Source organism: Poeciliopsis prolifica, unplaced genomic scaffold (assembly GCF_027474105.1).
Source record: "Poeciliopsis prolifica strain line A6 unplaced genomic scaffold, Auburn_PproV2 SCAFFOLD007, whole genome shotgun sequence".
NCBI lineage: Eukaryota > Metazoa > Chordata > Actinopteri > Cyprinodontiformes > Poeciliidae > Poeciliopsis > Poeciliopsis prolifica.
This window is the reverse complement of record NW_026562382.1, coordinates 14,560,993-14,586,997: the sequence shown is the minus strand read 5'-3', so window position 1 is coordinate 14,586,997 and position 26,005 is coordinate 14,560,993. Positions and strand designations below refer to the sequence as shown.

At 37.1% G+C, this 26,005-nt stretch overlaps 3 protein-coding genes across 3 annotated transcripts in view; 2 read left to right on the top strand and 1 right to left on the bottom strand.

The window, feature by feature from the left end:
* LOC129361230 (E3 ubiquitin-protein ligase SH3RF3-like) overlaps positions 1-7,220 on the top strand; it is a 105,886-nt gene extending 98,666 nt beyond the window's left edge. Inside the window, 1 exon segment of the mRNA XM_055031977.1 lies at positions 597-7,220. Coding sequence (XP_054887952.1) covers positions 597-765 — 169 coding nt within the window. The 3' untranslated portion in view covers positions 766-7,220.
* Positions 7,221-9,286: 2,066 nt separating this feature from the next.
* Positions 9,287-18,247, bottom strand: septin10 (septin 10). Its single transcript, XM_055031688.1, has 10 exons — positions 18,104-18,247; positions 16,711-16,825; positions 16,361-16,556; positions 16,037-16,223; positions 12,499-12,660; positions 12,259-12,355; positions 11,971-12,139; positions 11,748-11,880; positions 10,653-10,831; positions 9,287-10,544 (listed from the first exon to the last, which is right to left on the bottom strand). Exons 1-10 carry the CDS (start codon positions 18,131-18,133, stop codon positions 10,529-10,531), a joined length of 1,284 nt encoding a protein of 427 aa, XP_054887663.1. The 5' UTR covers positions 18,134-18,247; the 3' UTR covers positions 9,287-10,528.
* A 1,110-nt stretch (positions 18,248-19,357) lies between these two features.
* Positions 19,358-24,086, top strand: sowahca (sosondowah ankyrin repeat domain family Ca). Its single transcript, XM_055031687.1, has 4 exons — positions 19,358-19,855; positions 20,721-21,100; positions 21,204-21,593; positions 22,025-24,086. The coding sequence occupies exons 1-4, from the start codon at positions 19,495-19,497 to the stop codon at positions 22,478-22,480; spliced, it is 1,587 nt and encodes a 528-aa protein (XP_054887662.1). The 5' UTR covers positions 19,358-19,494; the 3' UTR covers positions 22,481-24,086.
* Positions 24,087-26,005: the final 1,919 nt, after the last annotated feature.

Genomic DNA, 26,005 nt, shown 5'->3' with positions numbered 1-26,005 from the left:
TTTATTTCTACAACCAGTTCTCTCTATTAGCATTGAATTCAAAAACATGCCACACTTTCTAGATTGTTCTCTGTAAAATAAAATTTAAAAAAATAAGAGATGTCTCTCTCTTTCCCTCCACTTCACAGTTATCCTCTATTTTGTGTTGCATGATATGCATACTACTTCAGTCTATTATATTTATTTATGAAATTTCTAGAACTGACCGAGATAACATGCAATACTAACACAAAGCATATGTCCTTTTCTTTTACCAAACCTGTTCTCTAAAATACATAATCTTACACACAGAGGCTTTTTTGCCTCTGGAGAAACACACAATTACAGGGACTTATATCACATTACATTGGCATGCTACTGTAGAAAGAGTTGCATAATTGCTTTTCTCAGGAGAGAATGCCCACTGCTTTATCTATTGAATGCATGCGTATTATGGAAGAAGTACAAGTGTGTACAAACATTTACCATATTTTGGTGATCAAAGTCAAATATCAGAAAATACTTTGGTGGGAATATTTGACTAAAACATTCTAAATGTAATAAAAACATGCATGCACTAATTTAGTCCTTGAAAAAGTTTTGTTTTGTCTTGGTAGGTATCGTGTGGTCGTTCCTTACCCGCCTCAGAGTGAGGCGGAGATTGAACTGCGGGAAGGGGACGTTGTGTTTGTTCATAAGAAGAGGGAAGACGGGTGGTACAAAGGAACCCTGCAGAGGACAGGACAGACCGGCTTGTTTCCTGGCAGCTTCGTCGAGAGCTTCTAAGCTCCAACAACGGGACAAAAGAGTTTAACCCTGTCTCTGAGTCACACACATAAATATTTTACATAAACACAAGCAGCACCTAAATGGAGGTTGGGCTGATATTGGTTTCACAGATTCTTTTATTTCTTTACTGGATCAAAATTCATGAAAGTTTATGTTTCATTTTATAACCTGCCTTAAGAAACTAACTCTTCAACAGTGGAAGGGAAAAAAATTCTACATTTTTTCTGTTTTTAAACATATCGAGCAATATACAAGTTTAAAATTAATTAATGTTTGACGCAGCCACAAATCACAACAGCTGTCTAGAATTTTCTGAAATCCATATTAGTCCGACCAATTCACACACACACACTTCACTAAGCACATACAGCCCCTTACACAATTATTAGGACCCCTGGTAACATGTAGAAAGTCTTAAAATGAATCTATTTTTACTGCAGAAGCATAATCTCACACTGAGAAATTTACCTGAATTAGAGCACATTTATTCAGTTTACTTATCACCCCAACTTGTGTAACAACCACATCAACAGATAGTTTGTACAAAACTGTCCCCAATGTTTCTTGATGGTTGTTAGCTAGATCTTTGCAGAAAAACTGTTTCTGCTTGTCCATTACAAATATAACCTGGGTACTTGTTCAGAAAACTTAAAATGTCACCTTTCAGCAGTTTAAAAAGATAATATACAATGTATTGCTAAATCGACAGATAAATAGTTAACCACTCTTTTTCTTGCTGTCCCAGGCTCCAGACGAGATGGTTTTTATTTTACTAAAAGCAGATTTTTTCAGAAAATGTAATTGTGAGATGACTCTACTGCAACAAAAGATACATTTATTGAAAGGCTTAATACACTTATTTACAAGGGATGCCAATAATTGTGGAGGTTACTGTAGGACATGGCTTTAAACCAGCCCAGTCTCCTGCATGGAGTTTACCTACAACTCGTGCTCCGAAGCTACTGAAGGCACAGACTCTAAGAGCACAGAACGATGAGCCATGCCTCCCAGATCTCCTGTTTGGCGTTGTCCACCAGCAAACATTAGCACAAAAATTATTAGCTCTGTTTTTTCACTGAGACCTCAGAACTTGAATCCGGGTGCTTTCTTCGTTTGAGGAGTAAACATATACATTCAGGCGATAAGGGATCTTCTTGTCTACTCCGTGACAGCGAGCACACGTTTGGTTTCAGCCCAGTATATGTTGACAATGCATGTAGCATTATTCTGTTTCTTTTTATATGTTGTAATAGGTGTTTGTGTTGTCCTGCTGTGATAATCTGTCACATTTTATTTAACGAAAAAGAGGCAGAATTAGGACATCCATTTTTCTATTTATATGTCTTATATGACTGAGAAAATATTTAACTTTTATTTCTTTTTGGCTCTCAAACTTCAATTTAATTTGAACTAACTGGCTTGTTGAATGTAAGAAGAAACAGGAAGTTACAAAGAAATAGGAAGTCACAACGAAATCCTTCTACAGACTGTTTTTATAAAGTTGTTTTTGAACTTTGGTATGAGACACAGAAGAAATGCAACTTGCCTCCATACTTGCATATACAGTATTTGAAAATGTCAAGGGATTTTTTTTTTCTTTTTACTTCTGCTTGTCTTTTTAAGAAAGAGTTTTCTACAAGCAGGCACAAAGTAGTTGGGTACAACAACAAAGGCTTAAATACTCTTAAGTTCAACTTTCAAAATACTTGGAAACCCACCCCTGGAATCGATGATTGAAAAGTTAATTTGTTTAGTGATTATTTTCAAAAAGGGAAACAAATTATGCTTCTGCTAAGTTGTTATAGAAGCTCTCACCAACAGAACAAACATTATTTACGAAGCTTAGGTCATATCCTTCCACTCAACTTTCTATTTAAATGTTTGGATGCAACATTCTGTGAACACTATTCTTTTTTAGGAAGGAGCTTTTGTGGCTTCAACTGCTTGTGGAGGGTATCTCTAAATATCTGTAATCATTGGTCTTGTGTAATATTCAATCTTATAATAAACCTAATTTGGGTTTTTTATTAGTTCTAAGCCATAATAAGGAAAAGTAAAGTGAAACAAAATAATTTAAACGTCAGTTTATATGACATGAGTCCATATAATCTGAATTTTACCTCAACAATATTAATAATTCTGTAATTTATTGAAATTCATCCATAGAACAGACCTTTTCTTGAAAACCTGATAGCATTTATAATCTGACTGCAGCAACATTGCAAGAGAAAGTGCACACGTTTCAACACAATGAGAGAAGAATCTGGACCTTATCAAGTTTTCTTTTTATCCTTTTAATCTTTTTCTTCCTGTTTATGAAAGCACAGAAAAGCTCTGACTGTGAACAACAGATTGAGATGTCAGCAGCCAAATTGTTGGATTTTTTATTATTTTTTATTTTAGCCGAAGCACAAACATCTATCAACAGATACAAGTGCACAAGTAGAAAGCTCTTTTTCGGACAAGATAAGCACACAAGGGTCTAACTGACTTTATCCAGATCGAGAGATCGGTTTATATTACATAGAAAAGTTGAATAAAAGTGACTATTTTATATACATTTTCCTGCATTTTTAGGATATTTTAAGTGTTTTGTGTGTTATTTATGAAATGTTGTAGAACTGACCAAACTTTAAAGACTTTTTTGTTTTATTTTGTTTTAATTTATAATTTTTTTCAAAGCACATATTTCAACTTGAGTCCTCCGTTTAAGCTGTTGCTTCCACTCGCTTTATCAATAGATAATTTCTAGTAAGTTAACTTTTAGCCTCATATATGTGATTTTTAGTCACCTCATTTATTTGCTACACTTGTAAAAAGATTTAACAAATGTAATAGATCAGCGAAATTATTGTCAGGTCTACTTATAGTCGTCATCACATCCAAAATTTTAATTTTAACTTTTTGTTCAAATCTTTCCAAGGAATATTTGTTTTTTTTTCCAGAAGCACTAAAGAGCAGGTGAACTAAAACACAGCGTCCTTCAAATCTTCACAAAAAGAACCTTAAACCTGCATTCTTATCTTGCCACATAAACTTAATGAAAATACCCTACAGGTTGTGTGCTAAAATCAACACATGATAAGGTTCTTCGCAATATTAGGTTCTTGTTAACATTACTGTTACCTTGCATGAGACATGACGATGTGACTTTTAATATGTTTGTGAGGAATTTATGAAACTTCTGAATGTTGCCAATGGTGATGCATGTGGCTAATTGCTAGGTACACATTTAGGCACAGTTTAGAAGGCTTGACTTTGGCTCTGACTTTGTATCGAACAAATTTATAAATGCTGAAACCAACCAGCCAACAGGACATGGACAAGGCTTACAAAAGCAAGCCCAAAGCAAAATCAGCACAGATAGAGAAAAATCCTAAGCTAAAGAATTTTTTTATTTTTTTTAATGAAAGCTAATTAATTGGCTTCCTGCATGGGAACTAGATGTTCCCATGCAGGGAATCCTCAGAGGAAAACAGAATTGCTCTGAAGATTAAATTATTTTCCTGCAACTAGGTATGGGCTGTTTGTGGTCAAGGGATGGCAATGTTTTCAGAAAGGATAAAAATGTATCCACACATATATCCATATATTCCACTTAGCAAAGATCAGGACACACAGGTAACAGGCCTGCAAGGGAAACCCAGACATCTTTTGACCTGCAGACACTCCAGGCCCCTCCTGGGACCCCAAGGCATTTCCAGCCCAGGGGATATATAGGGTATGTAGTCCATCCAGCGAGTTTGCCTTATGCTCTGGGGACCCATTACATATCCCAGTGCTTTGTCCTTAAAAACAAAGACACCCAGGAGACATCATGGTACGATATTCAAGCCACCTGAGCTGACTCCTTTCAATGCAGAGGACCAGCGCCTGTCCTAACAGCACTTTCTCACCCTATCTCTAAGCTTGAGTTTAGTCACTTGACTAAGTGACAGGAAGATCATTTCCGCTGCTTCTGTGTAGAATCTCTTTCTGTCGGTCATGACCACTTCTCATGACAATGGGAAGCATAAATAATCTGAGCGCTTCCCTTTTTGACTCAGTGATTTCTCCAACCCAACAGACCACAGCATTGCCTGCATTACTGCGCAAGGTCAAAATCTGTCTATACCTCTTACAGTCCATCCTGCCATAATTTATGAACAAGAAATCTTTTTTAAGCATATTAAATCTTCATCTGGTGCAGAGCTATGTTAATAAGGTGCCAGAAAATGCTTTGAAGGGAGTAAAGGTTTGTCTGGCTGTATGGAGCACAGAGGAATGCAGACTCTTACAGTTCTCCATCACTTACAAGAAATGAAAGTTTTTCATTTCTTGAAACATTTCTTGTCACAGAATCAAGAACAGTCATGGTATGGAAACTAAAAGAGCTGCACCCTGTTTTACTATTAGTAAGCTATGAGTGGCTTACTAGCAGTCCATAAGGCCTCATCAGATAGCCCGAATAATTTACCAGCAAATTTAAATGAAGTGCACAATTTAAAAAAGATATATTCTGTCCAATAGATATTCTCAATAAACAAACAGTATTATATGTACAATGTTACTTTAATAATACTACAATTGCAGCAGTAAGAACATTTGTTTTCTAGGTTTCAAAGAAAAGCCATTTGACCAAGTTGAGACATTCTTGTTTGTTGTGTGTTAACATTGCAGTATTGTTACTGAAGGTTTCATACTGTGAGAACCTGGTACCGGCTCATCCCTATGTGCAACAGGTCCCAGCTCGCATGTATCTGGACTGCATTCAACTTTTAGATTTGGCATTGAATTTTTCCACTGTTAAATTAAGTTTAATATGTTTTTATTGCACAAGGTCAAGTTTGTTCTCTGTATGAGTGTCAGAAGGGCTTTTTTGTTCATTGAGTAAAAAGGTGCATATTTATCTCCATGAAATGAGCAAAGAGAGAGTCACTATGAAACTTTTGTGCATCAGTTCTTGGAAAAGCCGGACTTAACATATCCCCATTGGCCTTTGATACTTGTCAGTCAAACCTTAGTGCCTACAAATGTCACACAAATAAATGGTGTTTATTCTAGGCAGACCAGTGCCCTGTTTCCATGCTTCTGTGTGTATAAGTGTCAGTAAGGCAAGCCTGCGGGTTAATTTGGAGTCCTCTCTGTTTTGTTGGGGCCCGATGACAGCAACCAGCAGATCCCAAAACAGCTCTGCATTGGTCTCATGTGAGCTTTTCTTTGTCTCTTTGTGGGCTTGCTGACTCAAGAACTCGAATATATATTATTTCCAATTAAAAAAAGAACAAAAAAACAGCCCCTTATTTGTGTTGGAGATCAGAAGTGTGTGTTTTATTTTTATTTCCATTGGGGTCAATTTTCTTTGGGGGGAAAAAAAATGAAAAAACGTTTACAGCTGTCAAAATGTCAGGAATAAAACCACTGCACAGTGGTCACTTTAGATATAATAACTTGAAGCGCCAGTTTTTCAAAAGTTTTTTTTTTGAGTGTGTGCGTGTGTATGTTTGTATTTTAATTATGTGATCTAAGGTTGTCATTCGCCTCAGCTTCCTGGTCGTATAAATGCAATAGCTGGAACAATTGCAGTGAGGGCTTCACTATTATTCTTTTGAGGTGTGAGCATTATTTGGCTTGAAACACTCATTGTCTTGGCGCACTATTCACACCCTGAAAACTCAAACAAACAATGTATTTTATTGAGATTTGATGTGATGGATCAAGATAAACTAATACAAATACATTTCACATTCTGCTGATTGGTATTTGCCAACAGCCTATGAATCCTTACTTTTGTAGAACCACCATTGGCTATAATTACAGCTGCAACACCTTTCTTATTTACATTTGTAAAAACCATTTATCATCAGCCTTCAATTTCATAAGTATGTGCAATTTTGTCTGGGTGTATCACAAAAAAAATCCAAATAAAAAAACAGAAATGTTTGTGGTTGAATATGTTTTCTGATCGCCATTTTTGAGCCCATACGCTTTTTTTGACGCTGTCAAGTTATCTACCAGGAAGCTTGAGATCCCGATCTGCCATTTTGTATTAAATGCCATATTTGTTCTTACAGATACTTGAGAGAACCTGTGCGTGTGTGTGAATGCAAAGCGGGAGGAAGGAGGCTTCTGTATGTAGCTCTTTACACTAAAAAGAAACTATGACAAAGCGTGGTGCAACTTGGACGCTCATGCCTCTTCAGGACTGACTCGTGGTGAAAACTGTTGGTACTGTTGGTGAAACAGAGAGAACAAAAAAAAAAAAAAATTATACATAGATATATGATTCTATATTGTCCAGAATATTTATAGGCCTTTTGTGCCATTGCAGTCATGCTCTGGACTGGTACCGTCCAGCGCTTTCTACCATGTGATCATTATACATCGTCTTGTACTGATGACCCGTGGTTGATATGATTGTTTTTTCATGTCAAGTGCATTTTTCGCAATAAATGCCTTTGTTTTCAGATTTATTTCCCTTGTGTTTGTGCTTTTTGTCGCTATTTTAACCGCCTGTGGCTAAAATGCAGTATGATTTGAAGCAAACCTCATTTGTGTGCTCTGATATAAAACAAACACATTACCTGTGATGCACCAATTCGAGTTTGCCCCTCAGAGGATTCATCCTCAGAATCATATCCTGCTCTAATTAGAATCACCTCAACTCACAATGAGCTTGTTATGAGAAACGCTGCAGGTATAGTTGTTTCACTGTGTTATTGTCCTCATCAGTGAAGACATGCTGGTGATGGATGCCAGTTTTCGCCCCCTCCCCTCCGTCTTCTCTCGTCTATATCCTCTCCGTGTCTTATCGCACCCCTCTTTTTCTCCAACCAAACACTGACATGGATGAGGTGTGTAATTGGCAATTTCAGAGCATCTCCAGCACAACCCCCTCACCACATGACAACCTCATCTACCTACAAGTCAAGGCCGTCTTCGATCATCACCTCCATTTGCATTTAGAGTGACTGGCAAAAAGGTTGCCGTGGTACATGTGTGGGAATGCGCGCCTGGATTTATGCTCATTCAGAAAAGCTTGACTTTAACGCTGATATTTTATATTCGAGGTGAGCGGGCAGCTAATTTAGATTTTCTGCAGAGCTGATAGTGTTCGCCTCCTCCTGGAATAAAACTTGCGCTCTTACTCACAAACAGGCCTTTGCTGTGCTTTGGCTCAGAGAAAAGCCTCTCCTCTGGGTGTCCTCTTCAATGCCTAACAATAATAGCAGGGTTGCCACAGGCTCCTGCAGGGAATCAATCAGCGTTCCTCAGCTTTACGCCAAGCCCTGCTGTCCACCTGTCTACTTGCCGGCATTTAAGTCATTTGAAGGGCAATGGAGCCGCAGGGTGAGACACTGCAGCGTACAAAACCTAACACAAAACAAGATAATTCTTCTGTAAATGTGTGTGCTCATAAAAAAGTGAAGAGGTGGACAAGGGAAAGCATCTTTACAGCAAAAGGGAAACCAAGAATCCTCCTAATACATGCAGGGCATGTCAGCTTTTGGAATAACTTTTTTCTCTTAGGATTTTATGTCTGAATGATGCTTTATATCCTTGCAGTTAAATACCATACATCTGACTTAGTAATTTAATTATTTTTAATCTTTTTATTTCAAAAACCGACACAATTGTAGACTCAATTTTATATATGTCTGCAGCAATTTTTTTCTGAAATTATGTAAGATTTGGGAAAAACATTGACCTTTTAGGGAGACGTGCAGTTATTATGTTTTATTGGGTTTCATTTGTCAAGAAAACATGACATGGAAATTAGCATCCGAGTTGGGAGTGTGGTAAAGTGTTTAAGTCATTTGAAACGCTGCAGTTTGATGGTTTTCTTTTTGGATTCTGGACTAATCATCAGTTCTGTTTTCAAAGATTTCAAGACCGGAATAGACATACAGCAAATCGATCCTTTGTGACGACAGCCTGACCTTGGCAGATTTACGTATTCCTTCCATTTCTTCATATTGGATTTAATCTGAACTCCAGAGAATGTTCAATGCCTTAGATTTTTTTGTATCCATCCCGATTTATACTTTTCAGTAGCCCTTTCACTGATTTCTTTGGAGTATTTTTTTGTCTTTATGTTGTAATAGTAGCTGGTGGCTAATCAAACTACAGGAATCTATGGCAGTCACTGCAATCGGGTCATTTCCAATCCGATTATTGCGATACAACTTTCCCCCAGTCAGTCATTCCAAAGGAGGTGCAAATTTATGCAATCACATTTTATTGTAATTATTAGTTTTCTATTTGAAATCCAATGGTCTTTTTTTTGTAAAATGGTCAAAAAGTCTTATTTTGTTTGTACAAACAATACAACATATGGAAGGTGGTGAACACTTTTTATAGACATTGTAAATAACCCAACACCTTGTATGTAAATCCAATACTGTCCCAGAATGTTGAATCTATTAATCATTTCTATACACAAATATATATTGTTGTAAATTACTTCTTTTAATATCCTAAATTTAACTTGGCATATATTTACCCAAACTTGGGGGAAAAAAAATAAGGAAACAATGTGTCATGACAAAAATACAAGGTTTTATTTAAAAAGCAATAACGAATCCAAATAATACTGTTTACTCCGTAAAAACAAATGTAGTAAACTGATGTTTGTGGCAGTGTGTAGGTAGTGCATGTCTAAGTTTCATACACGTAAGGCACTAATGTTTGTAAGCACAATTGTCAGAAAAAGTGTCAGTAAAAGTGAGTTAAACCAGTCTTTGTTGGAAACCAGCACCACAGTGTTCTGTTTCAGATTTACAGTACAATGTAAAATCAAAATATAGATATAAAGGAAATACACAATCCTTCTATTAGGTTTGCTCCCAACATCGATACAATATAATGCATAGTTTACTCATGATTTGCAGCAAAAATCCACTGTCTGTGGCAGAGAAAAAAGGGAGTGAAAGAAATATGTTCATAAATACATCCTGTAATATCTTCCTAATCAAAAAATAAATTTCAGCAAGTTTCAGAAAATCTTAGTATATATAAATGCACAGAAATGGAGAAAAGCCAGGAGCAAGTGCTTCCCTTTGGAAACAGCTACAGGACAAACGTTGCAGAACACAAAAGATCTTTATACAAAACTCTAAGCAAAAAAAGGAAAAAAACATAAAGAATGCCCTTTGACCTAATTTTTAAAGATTAATGTAGTAAAATATATTTGCAAAAAGGTATTGAAGTTTAAACCCTTTTAAAAGACATATTTCAATGTTTAAGGGGAAATCTAATTGATCAAATTAGATGAATTAGAATTTAGCAACAAATGTATTAAGTTAATTTTAAGCTTAACTTGCATATAAAAACAAAATAATCAAAAAAGAAGAAAAATGACCTGGTTGTAATGATTTTAAAATAATGTGTTAGCTGGATTGCTGACAAGGGAGAAACTCTGGCAAGTCTGAAAAGGACACAATGGGACAAAAGAGGGAGAATAAGCAACTTTTGTAGAAAAAAATCCCACCAAAAATGTATTTTTGTACCAGTCTAAGTGATTTGTAAACAACATTTGAAATGTTTTCTCTTTAGCCTGGCCAAAAAAAAACCCTGAAGAAAGATTACAAATACATCAGAAGATAGTGTACATAGTTTTTTGGAAAATGTGTTTAAACTTTGGCAGCTCAAGCTAATATACGGTACAGCCCTATGTTCTGTCTTTTTCTCGTTAGTGTCCTGGACTGGCTTAAAAGAATGTGGACAAAAGGCCACTGGTTACACTGGTCATAATGATGTGCACTTCAGATCTCTTACATCTTCACATGAAGCCAGAACTGAAAGACAGAATAAAAGAGATGGATTAAGATAAAAACAGCTCAAAATTCACCATCAGTGCCTACGTATGCTGAGCCATAAGGCATAAGCATTAGAGTTCCACCTACTTCTTCCGGTCCTTGTCTTTCTTCCCATTGACTGTGAAGCCCGGGGGCTGAAGCAGTGCAGCTGCAGTTCTTCTGTTCCCAAAAGAAGTCAGGTCGTTGTCCAGAAGACGCTTCTTCTCCTCGAGAGCTGCTTTCTCCTCTGCATGAAGACGCTTCAGCTGCTCAAAACGACCCTGCAGCTAAAATGCAATAAAACAACACATTTTTTTATACAAAGTTGATGTATGAGCTTTGTTCCATTTACATATGTAAATGGAACAAAAGTACACTTTTTTTTTCTTGATTGAAAAAGCAAAAAGAAGCTTAATTTTATTTGCAGATTCATCAGGAACACATTTCCAGTCGGCTTATGAGGCTTTTTTCTAATCTAAACAATAGAAAAGACAGACTCCCACATGAGGATAAACCACAAATTTTCTAGCATCGTTATTCGGCTTGTGGGATGATTTTTGGTAAAACATTTAACCATTATTTTCAGAAAGTCTTTTGAATAGGTTTCCTAGAACAGAATCAGCTTTTAAAAATAATCCAGACATTTTTGACAGAGTTGCAAACAGGCCAACCAACATACTTCATGTCATCTTTCTTTATCATTTCATTTCACAACTCGGTTCTGAAGTAACCAAGATTCAACCATTTGCAGTTAAGCTGTGCTGAAGTTATACAAAGAAAAAGGTAATCCTCCCTCATTACTCCACCCACTTTGTCAAATGAATCAGTATCACTTTCAGCAAAAATGCCCAACACAATGATGCTGCCACTACCGTACTTGAGAGTTAACATATTTTCACCTTCACTCCTCCAAACAATTCAATCAAATACAAAATGCAGTCTGGGTATACATATACATGCTGGTATTACAGTCAAACCTATGGACCTAATGTTTTTCCATTATTTATCAAAGTTGCCTGTTGAAAAATCATTTGACGGTCTAAATGGATCTTTAAAAGCCCCCACATTTATGTAATATTGATGACAAAATCTTTGGTTACCACAACCTAAACTCAAAAGGTATGTCACAGAGAGTTGGATTTATATTAATGGGCAGTCATGAAACATTAAAGACATTTTGCCTAGTACAGTATATTTGCATACCTCCCTCTCAGCCTCCTTCAGCTCTGCTTCCTTCTCCTTCACCCTCTGCACAAAAACTTGCCTCATCTCATCCTCCCTCTTCTGCAACTCAGCCAGGAACTCCTGACGCTTGGCCTCATACGTCTGCTGTAAACTATGAAAACAAAATGTGTTTAGATGTTAAATTCAATCGACGAGCTGGCCGCTGCAAGCAGATGGAGGCTGGAGCGTGTGGGCCGCTCACCTGACAGGTTTGCATTCCGGGTCCGTGTCCTTAAATCCCATCTCTTCTAATTTGCAGCGCCGGTAAAGCTCATAATGGCGTGTGTGGGTTTGCTCTCTCAAGTCTTCCATGTTTACACAAATGAGCATCTCCCTCAGTTTCACAAAGTCACAATGGTGCTCGTTTTCCACTAGGAGAAATTATTTTAAATGAAATTATTTTTGTTTGAGCTGGATTAAAACAGAAAATGAGTGGAACGACACAATCTTGTTTTGTTGTGGCTGAAATACAAATCCACACTGATTCTACCTTGAACAACACCCCATGGATACTGGCGAGCTTTCACCATCTTATTGCCAACACACACTTCCTCTGTGCTGCCCACGACAGCAAATGGGAGATGGCCCTGAAAAAACATCATAAATTCAATAAATTATTCGAAACAACAAACTGAGCAAACTTGTGCCTTCATAAATTAACTTAGCCTCCAAAACTCTTGCATAAGAACATTTGGATCCAGGTAAATTACTCACAAATGTATTGACTTACATTCATAGTGGTGTTGACCTTTGCCACGGTCTCATCGTCAAGCGGGAACTGGTAGATCTGAACGCCGTTGCTAACCAGTTCGCTCATGATTTTGATCTTGAACTTGTGCAGCTCGCTCTTACTGATGGTATCCGCCTTGGCAATGACTGGAATTATGTTCACCTAAAGCAGGAGAGGAAGCCATTGTGGATTAACACAACAACAACAAATATTCTTGCTTTCTTTATGTGTTGCAAATATTTAAAATTTTTGAACAAGTCATTCCAGACAGTCAGAAAACTTCACAGAAATCAGACTCAAAGCAACACGTCAGTTCCAGCGGAGTGCAAAATACTGATCAGTAATGGGTTAAAATCAAGGAGCCATAGTAGATCAAAGATAAATAATAGCATTTAAATTCTAATTTATGTAAAAACCTCAGAATTTATTGAGGAGTATTAGATTAGAAAAAAAAAACAGTCTGCAAAATCAAAAGGTTTTCATGTTTAGTTTTATTCTGTTTTGTCTACATAGAGATTTTATTAGAATCATAAGAAATCCCAACTCAGAAAAAGTAATCTACCCCACTGCATAGATCAGGAGCCACAAGTGAGTCTTTGGACAGTCTGTAGTGACTCTTAGTGCAGTAAAAGCAAGATGTAACAAAGAGCCAGCTAATGTACTTAAATGAAGATTTAATAACAAATGCAGGTAAGCAGTTTGTTAGCAGTTTACTCTATTTAATGAATATCCACAAAAGAATGATTCCAAATATACCAGCAATATTCTTTTGGACATTACTGGTTCTAATATATAAACCTTATAGAAAAAAAAAACTCTTTTTAGAGGATTTTCTACAAATATAAACACCTCATAGAAGAAAATGTATTCACCCACATCATTGCAATGTTGGTCTTTTTTTTTTTTTTTTTAACCTAAAAATAGATATAAAGTGATGGTTCTCTAAACGCAAGAGCACATTTTCTGTAGTAGATATTTATCAAAAATTATAAACTGTCTTTATTTCAAGTGATCGTGTGACATTTGCATCCCTAAAAAACCTTATTTAACTGGACTGAAGGCAAAATGTCTCTTTCATTTACAAAAGGTTGCAGAACCATGGCATAGATACATTTTCTCAACTGAATACGACGAGTAATGAATTAATATCCAACTTATAAGTAGACCGCTTTAACTACATGTAAATAAACATAGTTAAAGTGCTTGAGCTTAAACAAAACCTTTAAAAAAAATCATGTTTCTTTCTAAATCTAAATCTGTTTTAAGATGTGTGAAATATAAACCACGTTTTACATTTATTTTAGGCCCACCCATTCAATCACCCCACATTCCTCTCTGTCATCTCACCGTCCCATAGAGGGGCTTGGAATGGGTTTCTGCCACCAAGCGAGCTTCTGGGTCAGACCACACAGCCGTACACACACATGCAGAACACACACTGCTCCCAGAGGAGAAAACAAAACGATGCTAGATCTGTTCCAACAGCTGTCTGAGTGACTGACTGACTGTCACTGCAGCAGACTCAACAATTGGCTCTGTGTGTATCTGTACAGTGACACAAAAGGACAACTCGAGTGTGTGCGCGCGTGACGTGGTTCCAGCATTCCCCCTTGCTCTTTCTATTCCTTTCACACGCAAATCCAGAGTTACTGCCACTCCAGAGCAACGAAACCACACAAAAACTCACAGACGTAGATACACACGCACACAGAAAGAGGGGAGGGAGGCAGAGAGGGGGGCGAGTGAGAGCATGGGAAAGTTTCTAACCACTTAAAGAGGGATGGAGAGGGATAGAAAAGGCTGATAGTGAAGCTCTCCCAACATTCACACAATAAAACCACCACAGCATAGTTTCTTCTGAAACCATTTCCTCTTTTCTCTGAGGCACATTTGTTCAACACAAGTCCTCAGGAAGCATTATATTACAATTTAAATCTTTATTTTAAAAAAAGGCTTAGGTTTATTTATCTACAGGAAATATTAATTCACCATAAAATCTTGCTGTTACACTGCTCACTGATTAAAACAAAAACAGGGCTCCAGATTCATTTACTTAAATCTAGTTCAACAACTGTTTCAGCTTTCATTTAAAGCCTTTTCATTTATTACTTTCCTCCAAAGTTTTGCATTTTATTACTCCTAATCATCTTTTTTGTTGTGTATATAAAACATGTCTAGTTAAATAGAACATTTCACTGACAGTTTAACCAATTCCTGTTTATCAACGCATTTCTATCTCACTTTCTGCTAAAGCATAACCAACTGAGCGTTTGTCCTACTACTAACATTAGGGGATTAAAAAAAAAGGGTGCATTCGCCTGCAGGTTCAATATTAATTTCCTGCCTGGTCTTAAGTGTTCTGAAGCCGAAACGATGAATTACTGAATGACAGGTGACATGATGCTCTCATCTTTTCAGATGAAGCTTATTATGGCGCCCAGGGCTAAACAATCAGTGGTTAATGGTCGCCTTCAATCACCGTAACATGTTTGTGTAATTTAATCTGCTGGAAAAACAGACCCTAGGCATCAGAAAATAAAAACTACTTCATTCTATCTCTGTAGCCAGAGACAGTATCTAATCTGTGGTTTTACAAGTGTAACCATAGATTAGGCACTTCCTGGAAAATTCTGATTTCTACACTTTTACTTTCAAAATGTTATGTTTTCAGACTTTTTGATATCGAGATACTAAACCTTATCTCTGGATTTCATTTGTTAAAATTCTAAATTTAAAGTCCAAAATGTTAGATGCCTAAGATTTGGTTGTTTTCATCTATTTTGTTTGAAGATATTGGCTAAACTTTTCTGTACGTCAAACTGTCTTCTTACAGTTTGTTAGCTACAGAACACAATGGTGGTTTATTTTGTATTTGTTCATCTAAAAGCAAATCTTCACTTTTGTTTTCTTCTCTTGATTGAATCAAATGGAGAACATTTAGAACCGTGACTAAAACCAAAGTACATACAAAAAAAAACATAACTTTTGTGTGCCATTGCACTCCTAGACAGGGGGTGTCTACTTCTTTTCTCTTATTTTTATTTTTGATTAAATTCCCTATTTTGTGTTCTATTTACTAATTCCAGTTGATCAATTCAGTTCTTTTTGATGCCACCCATCCAAATATGTAGAGATTAGATAGATATCTTCTGCAGTCTGCTTTAAGACTTTGAATATTGTGACATTCTGCACCATCCTGTTGTGTTTAATGAACAACAAGGACTTGATAGCAAAGATAAATTAATTAACACACCACAGACGTTTAATATAGTATAAAAATAGTATCTCTAAAAGTTGCTCATTTCCTGTGCAACATTTATTTTCTCATGGATGAAATGAAAAGCAGAACACTACATCTCCTGATAGACTCCTCTAGATCTAAACTTTTCTAATGCCTGCTTTGCAATAATTCATATCCAACCTACTGCCTGTACTGAAAGAAATTTCCAATCACAATCACTGTAAGATTTGTACTTTAACAGAAATAACCTCAAAATTAAGCTTTCCCGAAAACCAATTTCTGTACTTTGCTTCCTACCTTGCTGTCCAACTTCTTCATTGTAACAAGGTCCAGGGATTTGAGCGAATGACCCGAGGGGGAGATAAAGTACAAGCAGGCATGCACTCGTGAGTCATGGTAGTTGTGCAAAGAGCGCTTGATTTTCAGCTCCTCCTGAAGGTAAGTCTCAAATTGCTTATCAATGTAATCCACCACCGGCTGATAGCTGCAGGACAAAACAACAAACATCAGTGACAGTCTGCATACACAAGCTCAATCCCACTGTTACTACATTTAAGTAAAGTGATATTCCCTGAGTGACAAACATCTTAGTTGAGACCCCCAAACAGTTCTTAGTCAGACCTTTCTTGTTTGTTCATTTGGTCCCCAAAGCCAACGGTGTTGACCACAGTGAGACGGAGCCTGACGTTACTCTCCTGCAGGTCGTAGGTCTGAGCCCGTAGCTTCACCTGAGGTTCAAAGTGGGACGACTCAAAGTTCTCAAAGTTGGTGTTAAACAGTGTGTCCATCAGTGTAGACTTGCCAATACCAGTCTCACCTGGAGAAAAAAAAATACAAACTTTTTTTTAAATTGATGAATGTTTTATTTTTATCACTGTGTTACATATTCTCAAAAATTTCTATCATTAAATTAGGAAATTAAGCAATTACTGATAAATGTATGACTAAAGTAGATAAATATGACAAAGTACCGATGCAGAGAATATTGAAGCAGAAGCCCTGACTGATGGACTTGTTGACAAGCTGATCTGGGAGACTGTCAAAGCCGACATGGCCAGCTAGGGACAAGGGCCGGGCTCCTTTATCCTGTAGAAACAATTACACAGACAAAAGATCATTCAAAAACAACCATGTCATCTCAAAAATTATATTTACACACATAGTCTGGTAATCGCTGCCTGCTGCAAAGGTATAATTAGAGTAAATATCTGCTCTCGCATCTGTGAAAAATGCCAAAGATAAAAACTTGACATATAAAAAAGGTCATTTCTAGCTCAATAATTGTCAAATCCATTGATAATGTACAATGTGAAAACTAGAAGATAAAAAAGGCAAGTACACCATCCAATCTACATCATATTATTAAATTTGGATGTATCTAAGACATAACAAAATAGTTATTGCAAGTCAAACTGTTTTGCTGCTGACATTGAAGTGAATGAAAAGAAAATACATTTCTGGCTTGCAGCAAAACACCAATAGACAACAGGAAAAAAAATACAAGAATCAATACATTCCCCTAAAAACTGGCTACTTAGTAAAGTTATAAACAGTTTGATGTCAAAACATTATTGAATGAAATAAAACCTACAGCAACCCATCAACTGATAATGTTATCAAGTAAAAAAAAAAAGAGTTGAATAGTTTTTGAAGTCACAATTTCGAGTTATTAAAGTCAAATTAGACAATATAAGGCATATATAAAACATCAAACTGTTTATAACTTTGCTAATACTAGTTTATTACATATTAGTTAAAATGTAATAAACTATAGGTCATAGGAACATAAATGGTCAAATTAAAGTATGTGTATGCTTCTTACATTTATGGTATGTTGCAGTTTTTAAGATTCCTTTTAACATATTATTTTCATGTTTATAAAATGTATTTCAAAATGTTGGCAGCTGGAAATTCATTCTTAACTGTTTCTTCATACAGTTCTACTGATTATACACATACAGTGACGAAGATAACTTTTAAAAAAAGTTTGCAAATGTAAACTTTAGTTGACTTATGTATCATTAACTGCTATACGTCGCATTAAATATCTGTCAATACATCCGAACATCAGTATTAGCCATTTGCTTACACTTCACTGTTATGCTAACTCGCTAGCTCTTTCCTTGGTAAAAAGAAAAAAGCGACAACTACTTTATTGTAACACAAATACAAATAAATAGTTCCATGAACACTATATATGTTAAACTGTAGTATAACTACGTTGGTATATATCACATTAAACTTCCAAAAACTTCAGGAACGTTGTAATGTTAGCTTTAGCTAACTTAATGATAGCCGCAGGACACTCCCTGCTCAACTGTCAAGAACAATCTTCTTTAAAACGCAAAGTACATAAATGCTCACCGGCTGTCGAGCTACATCCGTGGAAGCCATAATTTTACCAGAACGCCTGAGCAAACTCACAATGATTTCAACAAAACTAAAAGAAAACAACTTTTAAACCCCTCAGATTCTTTTTCAGGACCGACTACACTCGGCAACTAGACAGACGAGACCAACCAAAACAATGTGGGGATTTCAGTATTTTTTGTTGTGTGTACAGTTGTTTTAAAAAATACAGCTTTGCTAAAATATTTCTAATTTATTGTTATAATAAGCTTTGTGTAGATGTTGAAATTAGATATAAATATAATTATGCGCGAAAAAAGTTAAATTAATTTATGAAATCAAATGTATGCACCCCTTCTTGTAAAGTGGTACAGCACAGCTTAATTTTCCCAGGCGCTCCCTGTCCTTGTGCGATGTTGCGAAAAAATGGAATCTGACCTGAAATTGGCCTGTTAGAGCTGAAAGAAAACACTGAATCTATAAAAAACTATTTTCTGAATAATGACAATAACAATAAAAATAGGTTTTTAATAAACATCATTGTTGATATTAAAAAAAAAACAAACAAAGAATTTAAAAAAGAAGGAAAAAAAAACAAGAAAACAAATTTAACATCCACCTCACAAAATGTCTGTGTGTGTTTTTAAAACAAAATAATAAAAATAATAATGGGCCAATTATGCTGTTTGGTAAATTTTTGGACTGAAGATGAGTTTAAATTCATTTTCAGCTACCCATTTTTCAACTTTCCTATTTGGGGTTTAATCCTGTTAAAATTGTTAATTAGATTTTTTTTTTTTGTCATGCTTTCTTGTTAATTGCTCTTGTATTTTATTGTACTTTTAAACTATTTTATTCTTAATCTAAAAACATTTATTTTATTTTAATTCTAATCCTATTTTAATTTATTTTATTATTTACAAAATCATGCGTCTATTGGTTTAAAGTGCTTTTGTAAATAAAGCTGGCATACTATTTTAATTTGCAGATGTTAACAATTTAATTTTTTCAATAAGGACAATTACGCCTACTGAAATGCACATAAGACAAAAGTATAAAAAAATTATTAATCAAAATTAGTTGAACGTAGTTTGGTGTTCTTTCTATTCGGCAAGGAAGCTTTCTTTGCATTTGTTTAAAAAAATGCAACAGCAGAGACAACTTTCCTATTTGCTTTAACCCTGATCTGCAAGCAGCACGCAAACGCAGCATTCTCCATTCATGTCCAAGCGCGCCCTCTATTGACCAGAGTTTGGCAGACAGGTCCTAGCAATTAAAATGAGAGGGAGGAGGAGATGCTGTCATCCGCTGTGACTGAACCGACAAAATTAGAAAGACCATGGGTGTATTTGGAAAATTTGTTATGCCGCTAAGCCATTTGTAACTGCGGTCACTCGGAGACGTTCATGAGAACGATGGCGTCCCAGCAGTGCACGATTCAAGCCGTGCACGAGTTCCTGTTGGAGAAAGGAGGGAGGGTCCGACAGATGGAGCTGATCGATCGTTTCACAGCTCCTTGTGACTGTAATGACCAGCAGAAAGAAGGGGCGGGATGGGAGTTGCTTAGGAGCATTGTTGACAGCGTGGGTTTCGTGGAAGTGGAAAACGGGGTGAAATTTGTGTGCTTAAATGGCGAGGGCTGCGAGGAGTCGGGGATGCGTAAGGACGCAGACGGCCACGTTGATGCGGAGTGCAACGGGAACGTCCAAGAGACGCTGGACAACAAACAAGTGAACGGCAACCCTGATGAGGACGGAGAATCTGCAGGTGAGGGGGACGCGATATGATTTAAATGCACCTTTTATTTATTTATTTATTCTTGTTGTACATGACCTGTAAAAGCCTGGACGATTGCTTATTTAACTTGGAGTTATTGTTATTTTAAGCTCAGGAAAATTTGTTAAATATTTAAAATGATTATTTTTCTCGATCAGTAAAAAAATTGCAAAGAAATTGAAGGAATAATTCAAAGAATAAGAATCTAATAACATTTACATTTACAGTAGTGATACTGCAAAAGCAGTATCACTACTGTACCTTTTCACATTTATGACCATAAACTAAAACGTCTCTCATTGGGATCTAATGTGATGGAGCATTACAATGTGGGGAAAACAATATAAATTGGAAAGTTATGGTTTCACAAATAAAAATCTTAAAAGTGTTGGGTAAATTTTCCTTGATGTCTCTGAAAATGTAATACAAACAAATCCATTTGGTGTACACTTAATCCAGCTAAAATAAGTATAAACACTTTGGATTGCTTCTATTATATTTAAAATACATTATTAATCTGAGGGAGATAAAGTATTGTTTATGACTTTGTGCCTTAAGGAATCTCCTGTAGTAGTTTCTGCTACAACAATACAGAGCCTGACTGCAGACCCTGTCATTTTGCTAAATGCTCAAGGCTGTCAAATATATGTTTCATTTTAATAAAGCATTTCTTTTTCCAGTGGTCCATCATCCAAAACAGAAAGAATATGGTACAGATGAAAACTTCCAATGACAAGCTCACAATAAAGTGCATGATGTTGTGGTTGTAATGTGACAAAACACAAAAAAATGGGTCACTGTTTATGCCAGCCATTGATTTTTCTCAGTTTAATAACACATTGTGATTGTCCTACAGAAGCATCAACCTCACCCAATCTGGATAATGACCATCAGTCAAATGGCAATGAGCAACCTGCAGCACAGGCCCAGGGTAGCACCGAGTCAGGTACTCCTACCACTGCTGGAGGAGGAGAGGTGAAGCTGAGGGACAGGAGGAGGCGAGAGTCGGCGCCAGCTATCGGGACACACAACCTAGACCAGGCCCATGCAACTGGCTCCCACAGCCATGTGGTGAGAGGGACACGTCGGGTCTCTAAAGGATCCCAGCGAGCCGTCCTGATCAGCTGCCTGTCTGAAGACAGCGCACTGGAGGGGCTGGAGTCTGTGGGGGAAATACAAACACCGAAAGGAAGCCGCAGGAACTTCATAGAGCTGATGATGAGTAGCTCACCTCATGTGAGACATGCAGAAATAATGTTAACATTTTACTGGTATTGCATTCACTATATTTCTATGTTTTAAATGAAAGTGTCTAAAGATATCTTCCTGTACGTGGCAGGTTCGGAGGTCTCTGATCAACCGTGGCCCACGCATTCGAGACTCTGTGCGGAGCGACGGCGACTCATCGTCTGTCCTCTCCTCGGTCACAGACGAGGAGAGCTCTTCTGTCACCCTGGACCCCCTTGAACACGAATGGATGCTCTGCGCCTCAGATGGCCTGTGGGAGAGCCTGCAACCCCTGTTGGCTGTCGAACCGAGTCTGGTTGCCAAAAGAGATTTTGTGACTGGCTTCACCTGCCTCCACTGGGCCGCGAAGCACGGCAAGGCTGAGCTGCTTTCCCAGCTGCTGCACTTTGCCAAAGAGAATACTATACCTGTAAATGTGAGCGCAAGATCAAGTGCTGGCTACACACCGCTACACCTGGCTGCCATGCATGGACACACACAGGTGGGTAGCAGGGAGCGGGGTGTCATGTGTTGCACTACTTTAGTGTAGCTTACTGTAGCTGCACAATTACCAACAGTCTATCTCCTCAGTTAGAATTAGTGCATTGGCTTGTAAGAGCAAATAGCACTTGTAATGGCTTTCTTTCAGCAATGGATTTCTTCTTGCCACCACTAAGATGCTATGAATCTTTCGTGTAGAGTTACTATGTGTTTTTCTGATTAATCTTCTTCTTGCCTGGCTTAGGTGTACAATCATATCTTAGTAAAGTTGCATTTGAGGCTGTACTCTTCAGAATTTTGGATAATGGATTGGAAGAGTATCCAAATGTTAATTTTTTTTACCTTGAGTTTGCTTTGAACTCAACTCTGGCTGACCTGTCTAATGTTGTTGGAACACTTTTGCGAGGACTAATGAAGATGTTTTATTGTCAGGTGGTTCGTGTGCTCCTTTCTGACTGGGAAGCGGACCCTGAAGCTCGGGATTACAGTGGGAGACGAGCCATCCAGTACCTCTCTCCGCTGCTGACTGCTGACCTGGAAAGGGAGGGCTTGGTAACCTCACCTGGACCAGAGTCAGATACCGAAAACGCCAATGCTGGCAGCAGCAGAACGCGAGGCTGGAGGTTGCCCAAAGTCCTCCAGGGCAACCTGAAATCACTGCGATTGTTGACCTCACCGCCTGAGACGCCGGAGGAGTCAGAGAAGACCAAGGGGGGTTTGCAGAGGAAGTCGTCCCTGAGCCGGCTGAATGCCCGGCTGCATCGTGGGCGCCACCGAGCCCAGATCATCCACAGTGCCTCCTTCAGGGACACCGGGGAGGTAGGAAGAGGCGAAGAGCTGCCCAGGAGTCCTCTGAGAACCAGACCACTGTCCAACCTGTTTGGATAAAGATCTACCAGCAATACAGCCCGAGCTTCAAACATTTAAGATTTATACTTGCATTTAAAGTCTGACAGGTCAGATCTCAAAATTATAAGAGACTGAAAAATGTTTGTTTATATTGCAGAAATCAACAGAAATAGAAAAATGTTGTCTTGAATTAGTTAATTTTGTTCATAATGCAGTGATTTCTGTTGAGCACTATTGTGGCAGAGCACAGTACATGTAGCGTTTTATTGCACTTGGCAACACTTTGACTAAAAATTGTTTTTGTTTTTCTTCTTTTTTTAAAAGGGCTGTTTAGGACCAGCTAAACACACAACCCAACATTTTACACTAACAACTATTTTCCAGCAGGTTTATTTCAAGACAGCTCAAAATGTAGAGAAATAAAAGCCGTTTGGATTGACTTCACTATGTCCTCTAAAACTATATCTCTGTTTTCAAAGTAATATATATTTTAGGGTGGAATTTCTACATTCCAACTCCATGTAACTGGATGGTGCTCAAGTTTTCTTGTATAGTTCTATTATGTTTTTAATGTAGCAGATTTTAATATTCAAGATTTTACAGTCTCCTTGTTTTTGCACTTGTCACTTTGAAGTTATTGGGGTTTTTTAGGACAAGCTGAGATACCTGAAATGTGTTTCAGGTTTTAAGTCTTATCTTTAAATTAAAAAGATAGGACTCCATCCCACAGTATGCATAAAAGTACACCTAATTATATAACTTTTCCCATTTATCTTCACTTTAAATTAATTATAGTAATGATAGTTTATACCAAATAAAAAGGCAAACAGAGATTGACATTCCTTTTCTTTTTGGCTATTGTTGTACAGTTTCAGTGTGAAAATGCACAGAGCACAGAAGTTGTGTATTTCTTTCTAACCATTATGTACCTCACATTCACTGATATTGGTTCCCTTTTGCTTTAGTGACTTTTTAGGTCTGTCTTAATAGCTACTTGTGTTTTTGGGTACTACAAATGGTCACAATCAAGAGATATTTTTGGGACCTTCAATTCTTCATATGTTCAAAGTTTACAATTATGTTATGTCACATATTTGCAGCTTCATGTTCAATCAATTTTGCAGAATGTCTATTTAGATGATTCTGGATCTCAATCAGATAAGTGATTCATGTAAGAGGCTTCATACAGAAATAGGGCTCTCGTTGTCTTCTATCTCTTGTCAATGCAACTTTGCATTTACACAATTGATTATTATGTATTTATTTGCTGTATATCGATGAGTGGCACTGAGAAGACCTGATTGGTTTCCCAAATATGTGAACCCTAATTGCTCAGTGACACAACCCAGATTTCTTGAATGTTTTCTTAGTATTTTGTAGCATTTGTACTAAAATCATAGGACTCTTGTTTGTTTTTTGTTGGTTTTTTTTTTTCATTTAGAAAGGCATAAATTAATGTTGGTTCTTGGCTGCATGAAGTTTAAGTGCTGCTCACTCCGTTTTTTTCAATTGTGAATAGTTGTCAGTGTTGTTGATATACTGTGAAGTTTTTCAGTGATGTGTGATCATTGTTAAAGAGCCACTCTGTCATTCTTGTTGTGTTTGACTGGTAAATGTGAAATAAAGCAATATTTGTTTACATTAATACACAAGTTTGAAGTGGTTTATGAAATATATTCTGTTTTTGTCACTACAGCTAACACTATATTTGCCATGTGCAGATCAGATAAGGAGCCTGAGATGGAAAGAGCGAGAACTGGTCTGGAAGTGGTCAGAGATGTAGCATGGAAAAGCCCCACATTTCCAAAAGAATGACCCAATTTATCTGCTTTGACTGCTGGCTGCCACTGATTGTGTTTGTGTTGTGGTGCTGAAGAATTGATGATCTGATGACCCGCTGGGTCAGCTTTGGAGCTGCACATCCAGTAAATCCACAGCTTCCTATCTGTGAGCTACAGAGGGGGGCAGACATTTTCACAGCAGTCTTTTACTCTCCCTTTTTAGAGTGTTTACATCTATCTGTTGTTCTGTTTTTACAAATAATGTTGTATGCTGTTTTAAACAGTGTGAGATTGAAGGGATGTTAATTTGTATGCCAAATCCAGAAAAGACTTCCAGGAATCGTGAAAAGAGCCTGTGGAATCCAGTGTATCTCTGGGCAGCCTATCTGTTCAATGATGACTGCTGATTGGGGCAGAACAGAGAGGCTGTCTGACTGCAGCTACTGACCTATATAGACACACTGAAGGGGAGTAATGCCTGTTATGTAAATTCCTCTGCCATCTTTTCAGGGAAACTGTGCCAACTTTTTTGCCTAGGGTTTTTTTTAGGACTAATCCATGTCCAGCACATCCATTTTTTCTGGTCTTTGGCTGAACAAGTCACCACAGTGATCATGACATTACACAAAGCTTAATGTGCGAATGAATGGTGGTTAGTGAGACAAACGTCCACTTAAGCTATTGTTTGTCACATTACCTACAGTGCTGTAAAAAAGATGATTAGGGATTTATGAAAACAATTTAAAAAATTATTCATATTAATTATAAACCCCAAAAATATCAGACACACAGGATCATATATTTTGATATTCAAATGTCTCCATGCAACCTTAATAAACATGTTTACATTTTGTCATTGTTTTTCTCAGATTTTATGTGACAGAGCAACATAATATAACAGATAATCAGAGAAAGCCAGAGAAAAGTTAGAGCCAAGGAAGGTTTTTTTTTGTTTTAACATAAAGATTCTCTCTGTTCACTACACATACAGTCCTTTGAACATCTCTGGGAGAACTGTTCAAACCATTGTGTAAAATTAGAAAAAGTATGTCACAACTGCAAACCTATAAAAAGAAGTAATATTTGAAGATTTGTTCACTAATATCCCATCTGACTGAGCTGAAGCCTTTTTACAATTAAGAATGGGCAAAACACTGCATTAGGATGCAGAATGAAGTATTGAGTCAGTTGTCTGAATATACATTTAAATGAATTTCAATTAAAACATTGTTCTTTTTATCCCAAAGGTAAATTAAATATTGTTGTAACTCATATCATTCATGTACCTTCAAAATGTTGTGAATGGTGCGTGAGGCATGGGCAGGAAGGATTTTCGATAGCAGCCTGGCTTGCAACAAATCTGAAAAAAACTGCTGACTGGAAACACTATCGCTGTATGACAAACAGCAGAAGGTATTTTACAGAAACAATGAGATGGTCATCATTTGTTGGCAAGCAGTGACAGTACACCTCATTTGCTTCTGCCACTCATCCTTGAATCTCTCTCTGATTGAACTTTTAGAAAGACGTTATGAGCAATGGAGGAGATGGTTTTAGAACTTCATCTATTTTCTCTCTGCTCTTTGGACCTGCTCTGCATCCATGAATGACTCTGAGATTCGGAGTCATTGTTCAAGTATTATCAGAGCTTTTAAGATTCTTATCAGGTGGTCTCTCCTTTAAAAAAAAACCCTGATTATTTCCGTGGTTACATGGAAACAACCAGTGCCATCATAAAACAATTTGAAAGTAAATAATTAAAAGCAAGAATCATTTCACCTGC

Excerpts from the sequence above, each read along its gene's own strand:
- septin10 (XM_055031688.1), bottom strand. The coding sequence starts at position 18,133 with ATGGCTTCCACGGATGTAGCTCGACAGCCG. Across the intron at positions 16,557-16,710 it reads CTTCAATATTCTCTGCATCG|GTGAGACTGGTATTGGCAAG; the intron begins GTACTTTGTCAT and ends TTTTTTCTCCAG. Across the intron at positions 12,661-16,036 it reads TGAAGAAGTTGGACAGCAAG|GTGAACATAATTCCAGTCAT; the intron begins GTAGGAAGCAAA and ends CTCCTGCTTTAG.
- sowahca (XM_055031687.1), top strand. The coding sequence starts at position 19,495 with ATGAGAACGATGGCGTCCCAGCAGTGCACGATTCAAGCCGTGCACGAG. Across the intron at positions 19,856-20,720 it reads TGAGGACGGAGAATCTGCAG|AAGCATCAACCTCACCCAAT; the intron begins GTGAGGGGGACG and ends ATTGTCCTACAG. Across the intron at positions 21,101-21,203 it reads TGATGAGTAGCTCACCTCAT|GTTCGGAGGTCTCTGATCAA; the intron begins GTGAGACATGCA and ends TGTACGTGGCAG.